This window comes from Xenopus laevis, chromosome 1S (assembly GCF_017654675.1).
Source record: "Xenopus laevis strain J_2021 chromosome 1S, Xenopus_laevis_v10.1, whole genome shotgun sequence".
NCBI classification, from domain to species: Eukaryota; Metazoa; Chordata; class Amphibia; order Anura; family Pipidae; genus Xenopus; species Xenopus laevis.
In genome coordinates this window covers 129,074,190-129,093,633 of record NC_054372.1, presented here as the reverse complement: position 1 = coordinate 129,093,633, position 19,444 = coordinate 129,074,190, and the positions used below count along the sequence as shown (strand labels likewise).

At 38.4% G+C, this 19,444-nt stretch overlaps 1 protein-coding gene across 2 annotated transcripts in view; it reads left to right on the top strand.

The window, feature by feature from the left end:
* The window catches only part of ror2.S (receptor tyrosine kinase like orphan receptor 2 S homeolog), a 102,418-nt gene that overhangs the window by 63,683 nt on the left and 19,291 nt on the right, over positions 1-19,444 (top strand). Inside the window, exons 1-2 of one of the 2 annotated variants that reach the window (XM_041580170.1) lie at positions 2,330-2,450; positions 3,074-3,151. In XM_041580170.1, coding sequence (XP_041436104.1) covers positions 3,079-3,151 — 73 coding nt within the window. In that variant the 5' untranslated portion in view covers positions 2,330-2,450; positions 3,074-3,078. Of the gene's footprint in view, positions 1-2,329; positions 2,451-3,073; positions 3,152-19,444 lie in introns of those variants that run through there. The other variant, XM_018243888.2, reaches the window with a different exon arrangement.

Sequence of the window (19,444 nt, the reverse complement as noted above, 5' to 3'; positions counted from 1 at the left end):
TATTTTCCATGGAACAGAATGCTAATAATGCTTTTATGGATGTGGATCATAATGGGACAACATCAATAAAAGTAGACCTCGCATTAGTAAAGTATGGCCACTCCTGCCATAGTCACTGGCAGGGGGATGTTTGGGCCTCTGTGTACTTGAAATGCCAGGGCCTATTTTAAATCCCAGTCTGGATCTGAACATGATTTGACTATTCTAATAAATAGATCTCTTTTTGGTGAGTCATGTGAGTTCATGCACCTGGGCATTTTATTCCTGAGAGGCAGGAGTGTCCCTTGTTCGTTACTATATATATATATATATATATATATATATATATATATATATATATATATATATATATATGTGTGTGTGTGTGTGTATATAATGGTAGCATTTCTTGCCTTTATCAAGGATGGCAGGTAAAAGCCCCCCTATGTTTTATAATTACAACACTAATTTAATAAATATCAAATGGGAAATGCATTGTGTGTGTGTTTAAATAGCAATCTAGTTGTGTGAAAAGCAAGAGACAAGTGTAATTCTGTGAATGTCACCCAAGGAGCTCAAATAAAATGCATAGATGCTGAGATTGTTTTTTGTGAAGCCATCATGTTTCCATTGTGGAAATTAGACAGCTAAACACATGCCATGGAGGAAGGAATGAATGGACATGATCGCTCTTCAAGTGTTGTGAAATGAAGATTTATGCCAGGGGTTCTTTAGTGCTGCCCAGGGGTTCCAAGGGGTCAATCAGATAAAGATAACGTTACTTCTGCTGTAAAACCACAGTCGGCTCAAATTTTCTTTGAAGAAAGACGCATTTGATGACTGAATAATGGATTCTAAATGTGTGTTCCTTTACAATTTGAGCTACCAGATCCAATAGAAGAGATTTTTTAGAAAGTGTACATTTAAACACCAAAAAATAGATCTTTGTCACATTGTTTATCACCAGTAGAATTACAATAGGTCTAAGAATGAGATCCCAATTTAGAGAATTTGTGAATGACAAAAATAATCTTCTGCCTTCCAGAGATAAATTAAAATGTAATTTCATCTAATAATAGAGCTTTCTTTATTAATTAATAATCACTGTTTTTATATATTCATTGTTGGCAATTGGTCATTATTTAACTGGTCTGGCTGATGCCAATGTTATTGATAGGGGACAATATTAGGCAGTTCTAATAAATAATCATTTATAATCAATTATAAATACCTGTATAAATCATAATCTTCTGGCTTTGATAACACTAAAGTTAAAGACCAGGAACATTTGAAGGACTACAGGATAAATCCACATATGAAAGAACATTTAAATCGTGACCAATTTTTATTCCCCTGTAACACTTATTTATAGAATGTGATATATAGTATACTAAAGAATAATCAATACCATGCCTAATTGTAGATTAGTAATGCTCACAGAGAACATTTATTGTAGAAATGAAAATATAACTAATATTCTGTGCATTTTATATTTGCGATAGTTCCCCTTACTGAGCCCCCACTGCATTTTCAGATAAACCTTCATGATCAAAGTATTCTGTATAATTCAATAAAGCCTGTCTCTCATGCATGAGTTATTTTAAAATAGAATATCAGCAAATTGAGAGCCTATCCACAGGCACAGGGAATATATTTGTATAGCAGCACTTAGAACTATTTGAATCAGTGAACAATATGACCATTGTAGTTGTAGTCAAGCGAGTCATTTTTTCCTAAGTACTGTGCCATTACATTGTGAAAATAAACATTTTGCAGCCTGCCAAAAAAAGCAATCATAAAATTGATTACAAATGTTCTTATGTAACAGTAGAACCCTTTGCCGGGCCAAAAGCAAAGCCTTAGACCATTTGCTCGGTTGCAATTAGGAAATAAATGGATACACAGAAAGATATTAGAATTTGAATAGAAGAAACAACACCAGGCTGGCTGTGTTTTAATGAGGTTGTGCAAGGAATTCCAAGCAAGATAGTGTGCATCTGCAGAACAATGGCCTGAACTCCCTAGCATGAAATCTGCATTTATTTACTAACCTCTAATTCATTTATATTGTCAGTAAATTAACATGGGCTATTGTTATTCATTGGTTACATTATGATCAAAGACATTTCTTGCAATCACTTTAGAACCTTTAGAAGATAAATTGATGCTGGGTTGTTGTTATCATGAATCTGCCATCATAAATGCTTTACCATTTTGGCACAAACGACCCTTGTATACAGTATTATTGAGCAGGAACTCCAGACTAAGATCTATTTCAATAGATCAGGATCTATTTAAGTGCAATAAGGACTGTTTAGCTCACATGTCTGTATATCAGCAAGATGACCATAAATGGAGGCAGTCTCTGAGTAATATTGTTATAGTGTGACCCTGTCTGGTGCAGCATGAATCCATGAGGAGCAAGCTGCATTCACATCTCTCAGGAGGGAGGGAGGCAGCCTGACTTGGAAGTTTGTGATGGTCAAAAATGAATTGGCTGCGAGTTGGCTTCTGCTGATGCAATTTCTTAGGAAAATATGCATCCATTAACAATGATTATAATACTGACCCTGCTGGTGCAATCATGGGTCAGGTGATAATTGCTCAGAAATGTGGCAGTGAGCATTTTTTTTAACAATAATTTGGCCTTTAGAATCTGACCCAGGAACTGAACCTTGGCCTCTCACAGTGCCTCTGAGCCATCCTCTCTTGCATATGTTAATGTACATGCCAAATGGTCATAAAAATCAGTAAGGGCTCTTGTTTTTTGCCTTCAGGCAGCATTACAAGCCCTGAATGATTTGTTTATTGCTTAGTATTCATAATGGTCTTTCCATGCACATGATCAGTTGGGACATCAACTAGGAAATAAGAGACTGCAGGCACTAAAGTAAATTTCTTGTTTTCTGATTATTTAAAAAACAAACAGTGAGCTGAATCCTAGAACCTCTGAACCTGGCAAATTTCTCAGTAGGCGTTTACAAGGTTTTAGCTCAAAATAGCATCATGATTGAGAGCAGAAACTGCTATATCATTAAATGGTATGCACTAATTAACAGATGATGAGACTTAATTTACCTGTTTTTCTTTTAAGGTGAAATGGAATTAGCAGACTTGAATGACCCACTAGGACAAATGGATAACCACGACAGGCTTGGAGCAACTCCTAGAGGTAATTTAATTCATTATTGGGAGGGTTATCATTTACCAGGTGGCAGTAACTTGGTACTGTTTAATGGCTCTTACTCACTGGCGTTCTGACCTGCGCTTCCCTGCGTTACGTTTTTTGGCGTTCAGCCGCAGGGGAGCGCAGGAATAGACGCATGTCATTATTTCAAATGGGGCTGTACTCACTCAGGCGCGTGTAGGCGCCGAACGCAGGAAAAATGCAGCATGTTGCGTCTCAACCTGCGTTCGGCGCCTACACGCGTCTGAGTGAGTACAGCCCCATTTGAAATAATGACATGCGTCTATTCCTGCGCTCCCCTGCGGCTGAACGCTAAAAGACGGAACGCAGGGGAGCTCAGGTCAGAACGCCAGTGAGTAAGAGCCCTAATGCACTTTTACAAGTGGATGGATGTATTTTTATCTGGTTGGTTGGTTGAATTGATTATCCAGTTAAATATTTCTTGGGTAGGTCATTAACTGGAGTCTTGCCTTCAGTGATTGTATCTATCTTCTATGAATTAATTTGCTCCATTTACCATAGTCATCCTGATACCACAAACGTAGGTAAATTACCTTTCTGGCAATGCATTACAGGACAGTCAAACCACTTAATACAGTATGTGGATGTTATTAGGGCAGATATACAATGATGAACAAATCCAAGCCTGCAGCACTATTGCTTGCTGTTTTGACTTCAACCATTTAGTAAATGCGCATCACTCATAAGAACGATATCCATTATCCATTGCATGTATTGTATTCTTGTAATTGTTTCAATAGTAGCTTGATAAATTACTGTAGCTATTTGGAGTTGGAGAGGGTGCAAGCAGGGCACCCAAAGGGCAACAGTTGAGGATGAGCTTTTATTCAGCAGTCTGCGAAACTGAAGCATCAATCACTTAAAAAATGTGATGTCCTAAGTGGATTTCCATCTCTAATGCCAGATACCTTCTGTTGTTGTGATTATCATCCTTTGGTGGGGAAAGTGCCATCAAAGTCACAGAGGGATTCCATCAAAGGCACTGTCAGAGTCAAGCTTCCAAGCATCTAGTTTGCACTTAAGTCTCCAGCTGTGGAGGGAACCTTACTTGTTAGATTAACATATGTCTGCTCCAGCTGCTTCAGCTTTCTGGCCCCAGGCACACAAACAGAACAGAGACACAACTGTTCACAGGAGTGACATCTGCACATCTGCATTTCTAAAAACACTAAATGCTGTGGTATTTGGGGACGTTTTCTTTGGGTTGGCAATTTATCTGCAGTAATGGTGTGACATACACTGGGGGTCACGGTTTATTACCAGAAGCAGCAGTTCAACAATTACCAACAATTTGTATCTCATGGATGCAATTGTTTTCTGCTACATATACAGCTTACTGACTGCTCAATATCTGCTTATATATGTGTATAACAAGGGTGCAAACATGGTTTTCTTATGCCAGACTTAACCACAGGGAAAATACTAAAATGCAAATACAATTGTCACAATGGTTGAAGGGAAAGGGGTACATCCCATTCCTTAGGAATTAGCACATATGATTCCCTACAAAACTAACATTTATCTGTTTACTGCTGCTCACATAAGGGGGCAGATTTTTTAAGGGTCGAAATGGAAATTCGACCTTTAAAAAAAAAAAAATTTTGAGTCAAAACTCTCAAATATGAATTGGGAATTATCCAAACCTAAACCCTGAGAATAATTTGACTATTTGCCACTTTAAACCTGCTGAGTTTATGTATAAGTCAAAGAGACAGGTCCAGTGACCAATTTGAAAATCTTATTAGCCTTCCTGACATTCAAGTTTTTTATTTCAGAGAAAAAAGTCGAATTCGATTCGAGTTTTCGGGTCAGTAATATTCGTTCGAGTTTTAAACATTCGATTTTTTCTTAAATATCCTCCCAATCGAATTTCGAGTATATTCGAATTTATTAGAAAAACTCACATACATTCGAAATTTGACCTTTGATAAATGTGCCTCTAGGTGTGTAGAAGGGTGTATCACATAGAAGATACTGAAAATGAACCTCCAAGTCTTAGTACTGCTATTGCAAACTAATTTCTGTCAACACTAGAAGGGATTAAAACAGATTTATATATTTATACTACTGATTTTCTGTGAAATCCAGTTTGGTGTCAGCACTATGTTCCTCTTATCACATCAGGTAAGTTGGTTGACTGCCATTCTAACAAAGTTAAACTAAACATGTGTCACATTAAAGGGATCCTGTCATCAGAAAACATGTTTTTTTTCAAAACGCATCAGTTAATAGTGCTACTCCAGCAGACTTCTGCACTGAAATCCATTTCTCAAAAGAGCAAACAAATTTTTTTATATTCAATTTTTAAATCTGACATGGGGCTAGACATTTTGTCAATTTCCCAGCTGCCCCTGGTCATGTGACTTGTGCCTGCACTTTAGGAGAGAAATGCTTTCTGGCAGGCTGCTGTTTTTACTTCTCAATGTAACTGAATGTGTCTCAGTGGGACATGGGTTTTTACTATTGAATGCTGTTCTTAGATCTACCTGGCAGCTGTTATCTTGTGTTAGGGAGCTGCTATCTGGTTACCTTCCCATTATTCTTTTGTTTGGCTGCTGGGGGGGGGAGGGGGTGATATCACTCCAACTTGCAGAACAGCAGTAAAGAGTGATTGAAGTTTATCAGAGCACAAGTCACATGACTTGGGGCAGCGGGGAAATTGACAATATGTCTAGCCCCATGTTAGATTTCAAAATTGAGTATGAAAAAATCTGTTTGCTCTTTTGAGAAATGGATTTCAGGGCAGAATTCTGCTGGAGCAGCACTATTAACTGATTCATTTTGATTTTTTTTTTTCCCATGACAGTATCCCTTTAAGTTTGTTGCACATGTTTTGGGGTTTCTGTATTACACACTGTACAGTATATGTATCACATAAGGAAGGGTAATGTGAAAAGATAAAGGACCATATTTGAAAAGCTGATTTTTACTCCAGGGCATAGTTAATGAATCTGTGTTATGGCTTAATGCCACCTAGTGGCTGGCACAATGGTTTGCGTCTTGATTGCACACCTACCCTAGGATATTATCACTCCTGAATAACACTCAATAAAACTTGGTTATGTTGGGTTCTCCATAAAAGTGGTCTATTATTTGGAGCAACATGACTTAAACATTAAACGAAACATTAAAAAACCAAGTCAAATATGAAGACTTCTTTGTTTAAATTGACTAATATGGTGCATGCTGATGTACTGCTCAACCTGAAATGATATATTATATACCTGAAGACAAGGAGTCAAAGCTTGCTCTAGTCTAATAATCCTTAGCAACCAATCGGATTTTAGCTTTTACTCTCCTACTGTTGTTAGAATATTAAAAGCAAACATCCAGATGGTTATGTTACTAGACCAGAAGGAAACCCTCTGTTATTTCATAATCTATATCTAATCCCCTCTGCTCTACACAGGAAAGCCCTAGAGAAGTATAAATAAACATGCAGAAAATGGGAATGGAAGATGGTTCTAAGACTCAGAGTTAAGGCCTGTGGCTCACTGGGAGTTCCTCAGCTGGCAGAGAAGCACCCATGCTTGTCATTAAGGGAAAACTATACCTCCAAAATGAACACTTAAGCAACAGATAGTTTACATCATATTAAGTGGCATATTAAAGAATCTTATCAAACTGGAATATATATTTAAGTAAATCTTGCCCTTTTACATCTCTTGCCTTGAATCACCATTTCGTGATTGTCTCTGTGCTGCCTCAGAGATCACCTGACCAGAAATACTTCAACTCTAAAGGTGGCCATAGACGCAACATCGCCAAACGAGCGGATCTCTCCCCAATATGCCCACATTGAAGTGGGTGATATCGGGCTGATTCGATAGTGGGCCCTAGGGCCCAATGATCGGATGAGAATGCATTCGAAACGGGCGGTCGGATCGCGGGACACGCACAGACGTGGCCGAGATCCGAAGGGATTTTTTACCCTGCCCGATCGAGATCAACTTTCAGCCAGATATCGATCGGGGAAGCCCGTCGGATAGCCTAACACACAGGCTTATAAGCAGCCGACTCGATCTGTCAGCAGCTTTTATAGGTCTGTGTATGGGAAGAAGTGTTGAAGCAAAAGACAGAACTCTGTCTGTTAATTGGCTTATGTGCAAATACAAACGGGGGTTGTGGGAGCACTCACATTGCTAAGTAGAAATGTATAGAAGTATAAGGAAAGTGCTACTGACATAACCAAATGGGTCAGTGCACATTCCATGGGCCCCTGTCTAAGTAATTTAGTATATATGCAAATGCATGTGTTCACAAAGAAAGGGGTTTTTAGTTACAAAGTTATGATCAAGTTGAAAAGCCACCATACCACGTCAAAGTAAGCCCCATATGGCGGTCCCTAACTTGTTTACCTCCAGTCATAGTATAGGGGATTCTGTGCCTCTCTGCATAATAGCATTAATTGAAGTAGAAGTCTCTGTTTCTGTCTGAGGGCTAGATCCTCCCCCGCTGCTAACTTGCAGCCCATTTTTTTTTTTTTTTAAAAGTATAATATGAAATGATAAAGAAATTGGCTCATGTGACCTAATAAGTATGAGTTGTTGGTATGCTTGTGTTCACAGTGAATTGTACGATCCCAGGGGGCGGCCGTTATTTTTTAAAATGCCAATTTTCTATTTATGATTACCCAATGGCACATACTACTAGAAAAGTATATTATTATGAAAATGGTTTATTTACATGAAGCAGGGTTTTACATATGAGCTGTTTCATGCAATATCTTTTTATAGAGACCTACATTGTTTGGGGGGGGGTATAGTTTTCCTTTAAGTTAAATTATACTCCATGCTGCCGCTAGAGTCGATAGGCAGAAAACACTCAGATGTGCGCTTTGTGACTAAACCCCCAATAACTGGTACCGTGACAGGAAGATTCCATTTAAAGGGGTTAAATGTTGTTTTTAGATAGATCACCAGAAATAACAACTTTTCCCAATAACTTTCTATTTTCTATGTGTCACCATTTTTCTAATATTGAAGTGTAAAGTGTCATTTTTCACCTTCTAAAGTAGCTCTAGGGGGGGTCGCCGACCCTGTAAACTGTTCTAAATTGATACATTTACTTGATACATTTCTTATCTTTGTCCCTGCTGATCAGAATCTCTGGGTTTCATTACAGTCAGCTGTTATAATTGTTACAATAATTGCTAATACTCCAGACATGCTGCTGAGAAATGTATCAACTAAATGCAAACTGTAACAGTTGAGAGTCTGCACCTGAATTACTGAGCTGCCAGACTCAAACACCAGAGACACGAAAGTTCAACTTTAAACTTAGATTTTGGAAAAACAGTAAAAAATAAATAATGGTAAAGTTTTTATTTCTGGGGAATAATCTAAAAAACAACTGAACTGAAAAAAGTGTTTGAAAGGTGAACCACCACTTTAAAGGAGTGGTTCACCTAAAGATTAACTTTTAGTATGTTATAGAATGGCAAATTCTAAGCATCTTTTCAATTGGTCTTAGTTATTTTTTATAGTTTATGAATTATTTGCCTTCTTCTCCTGACTCTTTCTAGTTTTCAAAAGGGGCAATGACCCCGTATAAAAACAAATGTTCTGTAAAGCTACACATTTATTGTTATTGCTACTTTTTATAACTCCTCTTTTTCCGACCCTCCTCTATTAATACTCCATATTCTCATTCAAATCTATGCATGGTTGCTAGGGTAATTTGGCACTAGCAACCAGATTGCTGATATTTGCTAATTGGAATGCTGAACTGAAGTTAACGCAAAGGTGAATAACCCCTTTAAAGGGATACTGTCATGGGAAAAAAAATTTCAGTTAAAAATGAATCAGTTAATAGTGCTTCTCCAGTAGAGATGTCGCGAACTGTTCGCCGGCGAACTTGTTCGCGCGAACATCGGGTGTTCGCGCTCGCCGGAAGTTCGCGAACGTCGCGCGACGTTCGCCATTTTGGGTTCGCCATTGTTGGCGCTTTTTTTTGCCCTCTCACCCCAGACCAGCAGGTACATGGCAGCCAATCAGGAAGCTCTCCCCTGGACCACTCCCCTTCCCTATAAAAACCGAAGCCCTGCAGCGTTTTTTCACTCTGCCTGTGTGTGCTGAAGAGATAGTGTAGGGAGAGAGCTGCTGCCTGTTAGTGATTTCAGGGACAGTTGAAAGTTTGCTGGCTAGTAATCGTTTTGATACTGCTCTGTTATTGGAGGGACAGAAGTCTGCAGGGGTTTGAGGGACATTTAAGCTTAGGTAGCTTTGCTGGCTAGTAATCTACCTTCTACTGCAGTGCTCTGTATGTAGCTGCAGTGGGCAGCTGTCCTGCTTCTGATCTCATCTGCTGACTGCTGCAATAACAGTAGTCCTTGTAAGGACTGCTTTTATTTATTTTTTTGTTGTTTTACTACTACTACTACTACTACTACTATAAGAGCCCAGTGCTATTAGTCTAGCAGTGTTGGGGAGTGGGACTGGTGTGCTAATCTGCTGCTCCTAGTAGTTCAGCAGCACCAACTTTAATTTTTTTTTTTTAATATTCATTTTTTTTTTATTTTACTTTTTTTTATTTTACTACCGCTGTAGTAGTGTATAAGTTGACCTTTTAGGCATTATTTGCCCTGTAGGCATTATTTGCACACTGTTTTCTTCAACCCGCCATCGAGCTGTGTGACCTTGTTCACATTCTGTCTAAATATCCATAATATTACCGTCTCCAGAAAAAACACCGGAGTCACTTTTTTCAAGCAGCCATAATATATTTTACGTAATCCGTATCCACCGCTGTAGTAGTGTATACGTTGGCCTTGTAGGCATTATTTGCACACTGTTTTCTTCAACCCGCCATCGAGCTGTGTGACCTTGTTCCCATTCTGTCTAAATATCCATAATATTACCGTCTCCAGAAAAAACACCGGAGTCACTTTTTTCAAGCAGCATTCATATATTTTACGTAATCCGTATCCACCGCTGTAGTAGTGTATACGTTGACCTTGTAGGCATTGTTTGCCCAGTTTTTTTGGCCGCAGCCACTGAAGCACAGAGGCCAGAAAAAATATGCCATATAAATGCTGAAAATAGTAATTTTTTGCCATACGTTGACTCAACGTATATGGCAAAAAATGACTATTTTCAGCATTTATATGGCATATTTTTTCTGGCAACTGTGCTTCAGTGGCTGCGACCAAAAAAATGCATATTTTCTGCATTTATATGGCATAATTTTTCTGGCCTCTGTGCTTCAGTGGCTGCAACCAAAAAAATTTATATTTTCAGCATTTATATGGCATAATTTTTCTGGCAACTGTGCTTCAGTGGCTGCGACCAAAAAAATGCATATTTTCTGCATTTATATGGCATAATTTTTCTGGCCTCTGTGCTTCAGTGGCTGCAACCAAAAAAATTTATATTTTCAGCATTTATATGGCATAATTTTTCTGGCAACTGTGCTTCAGTGGCTGCGTCCAAAAAAACTGGGCAAACAATGTCTACAAGGTCAACGTATGGCGAAAAATTACTATTTTCAGCATTTATATGGCATATTTTTTCTGGCAACTGTGCTTCAGTGGCTGCGTCCAAAAAAACTGGGCAAACAATGCCTACAAGGTCAACGTATGGCAGTTGTTTAAAGAGAACAGTAGATTACTAGCCAGCAAAGCTACCTAAGCTAAAATGTCCCTCAAATCCCTGCAGACTTCTGTCCCTCCAATACAGAGCAGTATCAAGCAGATTACTAGCCAGCAAGCTTACTATCATCTGTCCCTGAAATCACTAACAGCTCTCCCCCTACACTATCTCTTCCAAGCACACACAGGCAGATTTTTCAGATACATTTTTGCCCTTGATCCCCCTCTGGCATGCCACTGTCCAGGTCGTTGCACCCTTTAAACAACTTTAAAATCATTTTTCTGGCCAGAAATGTCTTTTCTAGATGTTAAAGTTCGCCTTCCCATTGAAGTCTATGGGGTTCGCGAACCGTTCGCGAACCGCTCGCATTTTTGCGCAAGTTCGCGAATATGTTCGCGAACTTTTTTTCCGACGTTCGCTACATCCCTATTCTCCAGCAGAATTCTGCAATGAAATCCATTTCTCAAAAGAGCAAACAGATTTTTTTTATATTCAAGTTTGAAATCTGACATGGGGCTAGACATATTGTCAATTTCCCAGCTGCCCCAAGTCATGTGACTTGTGCTCTGATAAACTTCAATCACTCTTTACTGCTGTACTGCAAGTTGGAGTGATATCACCCCCTCCCTTTTTCCCCCCCAGCAGCCAAACAAAAGAACAATGGAAGGTAACCAGATAACAGCTCCCTAACACAATATAACAGCTGCCTGGTAGATTTAAGAACAACACTCAATAGTAAAAACCCATGTCCCACTGAGACACCTTCAGTTACATTGAGAAGGAAGAACAGCAGCCTGCCAGAAAGCATTTCTCTCCTAAAGTGCAGGCACAAGTCACATGACTGGGGGCAGCTGGGAAATTGACAAAATGTCTAGCCCCATTTCAGATTTCAAAATTGAATATAAAAAATCTGTTAGCTCTTTTGAGAAATGGATTTCAGTGCAGAATTCTGCTGGAGTAGCACTATTAACTGATGCATTTTGAAAAAAACATGTTTTCCGATGACAGGATCCCTTTAACTAAATGACAGGCTGCAACTGGAGCATTTGTGCCTTTATCCACTGACTGAAAACCACTGAATATGCCCTGGGTACCATAGCCCTTAGTCCTTACAACAGAGGAAATGAATTCATAAGAAGACATAAAAATCCTAATTGTATGTAATTGTAGATGCATGTTGGAGTAGAAAGCAATATTTGTTTTCATTTGCATAACATTTTATCCACCATTTCTATAACCATAATGAAAGTGGCAACTGTTTAAAATTATACCCTAATTTTTCCGCCTAATTTAATTCATACCATTTTTGGCCCAGTGGCAAAGCATTTTAAGTACACTTCACAAACAGATGGTGCATTAAATGTCTGCCCATTTACTTTATGCAACTTAATTACCCACGCAGCCTCCCGGGTTCACTAGAAAGGTATCATTCTTCTGCTGTGAATAATGGCAGATGAGTATAGTACCAGACATTTACCAGTGTTTGGACATTCTCTGCTACCCATGACCTTGTAAGGAAAATACTTTCATTTAGTGGATATGGTTAGTTGGTTTTATGACTGGCCTAAAAGCTTTTAGTCTCCTGGTTGAATAAATAGAAGCACATCTTTTTTTATTTGTATTGGATGGGTGCCTTTCTTTGACTGAACTTCATAGTGTAGAAGACAGAAATGCAGTATTAGATTGGGGAGGGGGTAAGGGGACTATTTACTGAATGTTCAAGTGCTTTATGAGTCCTGCATATGTTACAATTTTATACATTTAGGGCTTTTTATTGTTATGCAAGAGATAACAAGATGGCTACCAAGAAATAAGAACCTTAAGTAGGCCCCATGTCACTACTTAAACCCTGATATGACATAGGGGAGCTCAAGAATTAGGTACATGTTGTTGTTGCAAAGGAAGACAAGGGTACCAAGAAAGGATGACCTCTGGACCCAGTGTAGTCTATGGATGATAAGAATTTATTAAAAAATAAACTTTTGAGTAAGATTTTCTCTACAGAATAACCTCTACTCAAAGGACAAACGTAATGAGAATGTGATTAAGTATTTTATCTTTTTGTGAAAACTTTTTTTTCAAATTGCCTTTTGTATGTAGTATTGTTTTAACTGATGGTTTTCATTACTGGAAAAAACTCTCTGAAGGTTTTATTCAAACCATTATTTACACAAAACGCCAGCTTTTTTTCTCTGCTGCTCGGCTGACATTTTACTGTGACCCTTCCCTAAAGAGGCCAGTGTGTTGTTACTAGTCTAAGCCTCTAGTGCTTTGATAACTAAAGTGAAATATGGAATCTCTCAGGCACACGTTATTATTATGCTGGAAGAATACTGTCATGTACAATTGTATTTAATGGCCAGGGCCCCCACAGAGTGGAAGGAGGTCAATAAAGTCACCCCCCTTTCTAAAATGTGCTTTATGTTCCTGGTATTTACAATTCCTGTCAAACAGATTGGACCGTTGAGTTATATTTGGTAATTGCGAAAAATGCTTCAAATGTGACATTTCAAAATGGATTTTTTATGCCGCATACTGTTGTATTATTAATGAGTCTGCTCTTGTTATACCACAAACCGACTCAGTCATGTCTATTTACAAATAACCCACATAATTGATTCAAAGAGTTATGTTCTCTACTGTTGCCATACACTTTCAGTAACAAGAGCTTTTACTTTTAAAGTAGACCCTGTCGGACTCATGTTACACAAGTGCTTTCTTTGCACCCTTTAGTGCTGTAGCAATTGCATCCAGGGCAGTAGTAACTGAAGCCCGGTTACACTGGAATTATATAATATCAAAATACCTCTGTATACTTGGCCAGCATTACAAAACTGAAACATTACCAAATAACGTATTCCAAAAAAGAAATATTTTAAAGCTATTCCTACAAATAAGGGACAATTTGCAACAGTGAAACCTCAATTTTCAATACCCTGATTTTAAGTTTCGCCACATTTTACATTTATTATTTGTGGTCCTACCAATTTATAGTGCATTTCAATGGGTGCATTTCCCTGATTTTAAGTAATGTTTTCCCGAATGTTCTTCTTGCAATGGCAGAAGAAGATTTTTTGCAATAAAGAATCATATAAGCTGCACATACATATGTATAGCACGTTATGCGCATGTGCTCTGACTGACATGGCTGCATGCACCGGGAGTTCCCGCCTGGTGCGAGTGTCCTAATTCTGGATAGGGGCAATTAAAAAAAAATTACTGTTACCTCCAAATAGAGTGTGTGCTCTATTAGCCTGCACTTGGTTGGGATAATATATTTAGCCTACAGGTGCCCTTTAAGTAACAATGGCTATACATTTAGTTTAGTTTTACATAGCAGTACAATACCCAATATAGGTATGGGATCTGTTATCCAGAAACCCTTTATGCAGAAAGTTCCAAATTATGGGAAAATAATTTCCCCATAGACTTCATTTTAATCAAATAATTAAAATTTCAAAAAACAATTTCATACCTCCCAACTGTCCTGTTTTCAGAGGGACAGCGCAACCCGCAGTCCCTCATTTGTACTGGAAAGTCCTGATTGTCTCTGCACTGAACTGCCAGAAAAAGAAACTATGTTTATAACTTAATTGGCTTTTGGCAGAGAGCCCAGAACAGCCACAACTACAGATTAGATACTGTTGTAACAATTTTGAGATAAGCAAATAAGTAATTGTAACAATATAAGATAACAGGTCCCTTGGGAGATGTTAGATTCATAGCTTAAAGGCAATTCACCTTCATTAGCAAAACTGTATTAACTGAAAAAAAACACAGGTTGGAGATATGCAATTTCTCTTTATTAATAAAACAGTACCTTGTACTTGATCCCAACTAAGATATAATGAACGATATGGCTATACAATCATATTACTTTTATTTATGTTTCAGTAATTTTTAAGTAGACTTAAAGTATGGAGATCCAAAATAAGGAAAGACTTTTAATCCAGAAAATCCCTGGTCCCTAGGATTCTGAATAATAGATCCCATAGGATAAGTGGAAGAGCTAATTCTTGTGCGCATAAGGCTCTATTTGTAGTAGGACTCCGGTGTAGCTGCAACTGAACCCTTTACAATACCTATACTGGCATAGCTCACTATAAATACTATATACAAACTTAGGGAGTTGTATTTGGTAATGTGGTCTCTGTAGGGTTTTATGGCTACACATACACACACAGTGATGATATGATAAGTACAAGGTTTTCAGTAGAAATCATTTTGAAACTAAAGAGGTTTAAACCAGACACATAAAATAATCTATGTGATGAAGTAATCAGATCAGCAATCAGATCAGTGAATGAGAACATTGGCTGTACTGTCTGCCAGGGACCTCCTGAGCATGTGGTCACTTGCCAGAAAAGCGCTAGTTTGGCTCTTCTTATTTGTGGCCACATATCTGCTTGTTTGACAAAACCGCCCAAACCTGTCCATGTTTGACCAGCTGTAAAAGTCAATATAAAAAGTATTGCTTACTCCTCAGTTGTTAGCTAATCGGGTCATTTCAGGAGGTTATTCCTATGAAGGCATGTAGGCAGCCATCACATCTGTACATGTATTTTATCCACTCCCATAAAGCAGATTTTCATACAAGCCAGATTATTATGATAGGCATTTTATTGAGATATAGTCCTGGCAGGTTTACACTAATACTTCAACTTGATTTTTTTTTAAAAAAATATGTCCTGTGTGATTTAATTATTCTTACAGTTTCAGGCATATAAATCTGTCCTGGCTGAAAGCAAAAAACGCAGAGCACTGTGGTTGGTGCAGGCTGCCTGTTGGACAGACATACAAATGGCACAGTTTGAAGCCAGAATAATACAGGTTTTGTTACTTGTCTGAACTGCTGTTTTATTACCTCAGTTTCTAAGATATTCTTTAAAGGGAATTACAACAGTTTTTTGTGACTGTGGGTCAAAGTATAATGGCACTCAGAGGATCGGAGTGTGTATGACATATTTTCTTTGATTATTATTTATTGCATCTATTACGTGTTTTTTTTCCTCTTCAAGTAAAAGTAGAAGGCTTTAAATCTTCTTGCATTGGAATCAGATTTACAGGAGCAATTAAAGCTTTCCAAAAGCATTTGCTTTGCTTCATTCCTACAGTGCCAGCCTCTCCCCTCTGTATTAAATGTGCAGGATCTGATATCTGGATGTTGTTTTAAGTGTGCTTCTGTAATTTGGAAGTCTAGCAAGAAACATATAAAAATTAAATCACCCCAATCAGGGTCGGACTTGGACTGGGCGGGACACTGGGAAAAAACACTGGCTCTCATGGGACCTTGCTGGCCCAAACCCACTCCCTGTCCAAGTCCACTGTTCCTCCCTCTCAGGTGCGTGTGCATGTTCGGGGCGGTGGATGGTGGGTTGAGGCAGGGGTGGGGGCCAGAGGGGGCCCTGAGAAAGTAGCCCCAGTCCGACCCTGACTCCAATCGGTGTGTTTTGCAACCAACATGAATTTATGCAGAGTTATTTCCCATTAATCGGGAAGGTACTGCCTTATTAATACATAGAAAAAGCAAATCTGTCAGAAATTGTAATTATTTGTTAGGAACATGATGCAGAATTGTAGTGCTGTTTTTCAGAACTTCTCAGTGGGTTTCCGGATAATCGATCTTTACCTGTATATACAGATGCTGAATATCAGTACCTAAAGAACAAAATATAGGGGGTTATTTACTAAAACTTTTTCTATTCGAGTTTTAAAGGGGGAAATAACCTTGATTTTTTTTCGGGATTTATTATGCCCCGAAGCTGCTAACAATTTGATTCTGAAAATACTCCAGCTAAAACCTGTCAAAATCATTTAAAAGTCAATGGCAAATGGTCCCTTTTACCTTAGGAACATGTTTGCCTTCGTGGCTCTCGTTCGAAAATCTGGACAAAAAAAATTCTCAAACCAATTTTATTGAGAAAAATTATTAGCAAATTAGTCGTGGGTAGGAGTTAGGTCAAGCTTGTTTTAATGAAAAAGTGAAAAAAAGTTGGGTTTTAGTAGATAACCCCCAGTTCAGTGGTGATATACATTCATATATGTTTCATTTATTAGGGAGCACTTTCATTGATATGAAAATTATCAGGACAAGAACATTTATTTGCAGACTTCTGTATAACATTTCAGGGGTGGCAACCCCCTTCCTAGAGTACAAAGTGCTTGCTGCATTCCAGTTGGTTTAAAGGAACAGAGGCCCAGCTTGAAGCAGGCAGGGGTGAGTGAGTGAGCATGCACTAGGGACTCAGCAGGCCTATTGTGGCTGATTGCAAGCATACTCATGCAGCTAATCACTTCATCTGACAGTTAGGCTTGCAATGTATAGAATACCGGCTGGACTTTAAAGTGACACGCAAGTGTTGCAGAAAGGATCCAGATCACACATTAGTATAACCAATAACACTTGCTAGTGGAGCTTTTTAAATAGGAGACAATTTGTCACAGTCTGGTGCAACACTAATGATTGACACTCCATGGGAATTAAAAAGACTTTATAATAATTAAATCACTTCTGAAATAAAAAAAGACATAGATGTCTTTGCTAAGCAAACCTAAGTTTTTCCATGCTGAAAAGTATTGTGTTCAAAAGTGATCATATAATACATTTTATTTAATCCAGGTGTCATAATAATCTGGTTATCAGGTCTACAGTTACCTGACAACAGTATGGCAGCTCCTTATCAGTGGCGTAACTAGTTGTTACTGGGCCCCATAGCAAATTCAATTTAGGGCCCCAAAATATTTATAAGTTGGCCTATTTTACCAAGATATATTAAAATTGCTAATTAATTAGGGTCTCACTGGGCCCCCTACACTCCTGGGCCCCCCTGCAACCGCAGGGTCTGCTTCCTCTATAGTTACGCCCCTGCTCCTAATCATGTGAAGGTTTCCCAGGCAGAGTAAGCCTAAACAAATATTTAACTGAGCATTTACAGGAAAATAATGGAAACATATACCATACTCTTTGCATTGCCCCTGTCAGCACGTTATAATTATGTGATCTCCCTTTGCATAAAACAGATTGTTTGGTTTCTTTACAATTAAAGGAGCATATACCAGCATATAGTGGAATGCTTTGATATAATGTCAAGTCTTGGAATGTGTGCATGCTGTCTGGGGATGGGGAAAAAAGCAACAACAAAAAATCATTATATTCCATTACCAAATTCCAACCAATGGTCATGTAAAACAGCGCATATATTTGTTTAGGTTACCGTATGTCAGGGATCCCCAACCTTTTGAACCCGTGAGCAACATTCAGAAGTAAAAGGAGTTGGGGAGCAACACTAGCATAAAAAATGTTCCTGGGGTGCCAAATAAGGGCTACGATTAGCCATTTAGTAGCCCCTATGTGGATTGTCAACCTACATGTAGGCTATATTTGGCAGTGCATCTGGTTTTTATGCAGCCAAAACTTGTCTCCAAGCCAAAAATTCAAAAACTAGCACCTCTTTTGAGGTCAACGGGATCAACATCCAAGAAGTTGGAGAGCAACATGTTGCTCACGAGCTACTGGTTGGGGATCACTGCCGTATGTTATACATCTCAATTAAGAGAATGTAATGTGTTTTTTGAAGGCAAATATTTAGAGCTACTGTAGGTGTATTAGCACACGAGAAGCATTTAAAAGCGAGCCATTACAAATAAGGCACGTATTCTCAGTAACATAAGCAATTCTGGTCCCAGCCTTATTTGTACAGCTTGGCATTTAGGCTTAGGGAGAGGCAAGTGGCAAAACCATCAGTGAAGTTTACCCAGGACTTTGAAGTCTGGTGGAACAGTAATAATCAAATAAACTGCTGTTTTCCCCCCCTTTTTTTTGCACCTCTCTTATCTCAGCTGGCAAAAGCCTTTGCTAGACATATGCTTGCACATAGACACACACACTATTCACCTACACACTCCCCCTGTACTTCCAAACTTTGGAAAGGTAGGATATATAATGGGAAATTATGTTAAAAACAGTTCTCATTTGGGAATGTAAGGAGCACGGACACTTTCACGTTTTTATTTTTTTTTTACACCCTTTGTCTATGTCAGAGTTTCCATGGATTTTTAGGACTTTAGTCGGGTGTTTAAGGTTCTTTGGAATAATAAAACTTTCCAATGACAAAAAAGGATTTTCATATTACATTTCTGCATGCACATTTGTGGTCCACAGCATGCCCTATTTATAGCACCATTAAGTCTGCACCACTGAAAGCATTTCATGGTATTAATATGAATGCAGGGACAATGTGCTCATCTGATGTTACTCTGGAATTCTGTATTAATGAGCAATATTACTAACAATGACCTGCAAAGGCAGAGGGTCACAGAGATGCCCGTTTACAAGAACTTGCCATTAGAAACCTAACTGAAGTATCATTGCAGTCTACAGGTTACATTTATAAGAAGAATTTGATGTTTTTGCTTTTTTTATTTATTGTAATCCAATATTTGAAAAGGTTTGCTCATCCCTGGAAATGATTAGCTAACTCTGCAGGCTGGAGGTTGTAATGAGCAGCAGGGATGAACAAAGGTCAAGCATCAACCATCATTTGTTCTCATTGGTATAGAAACAGGCCATGTGCTAAATTCTAGCCTTATTCTTCTTCGTTCCATTTACAGTAGGCAGAATTTTTTTTACCTTTCCCAGAAAAAAAAGGGGAATTGATTTAAATCAAGT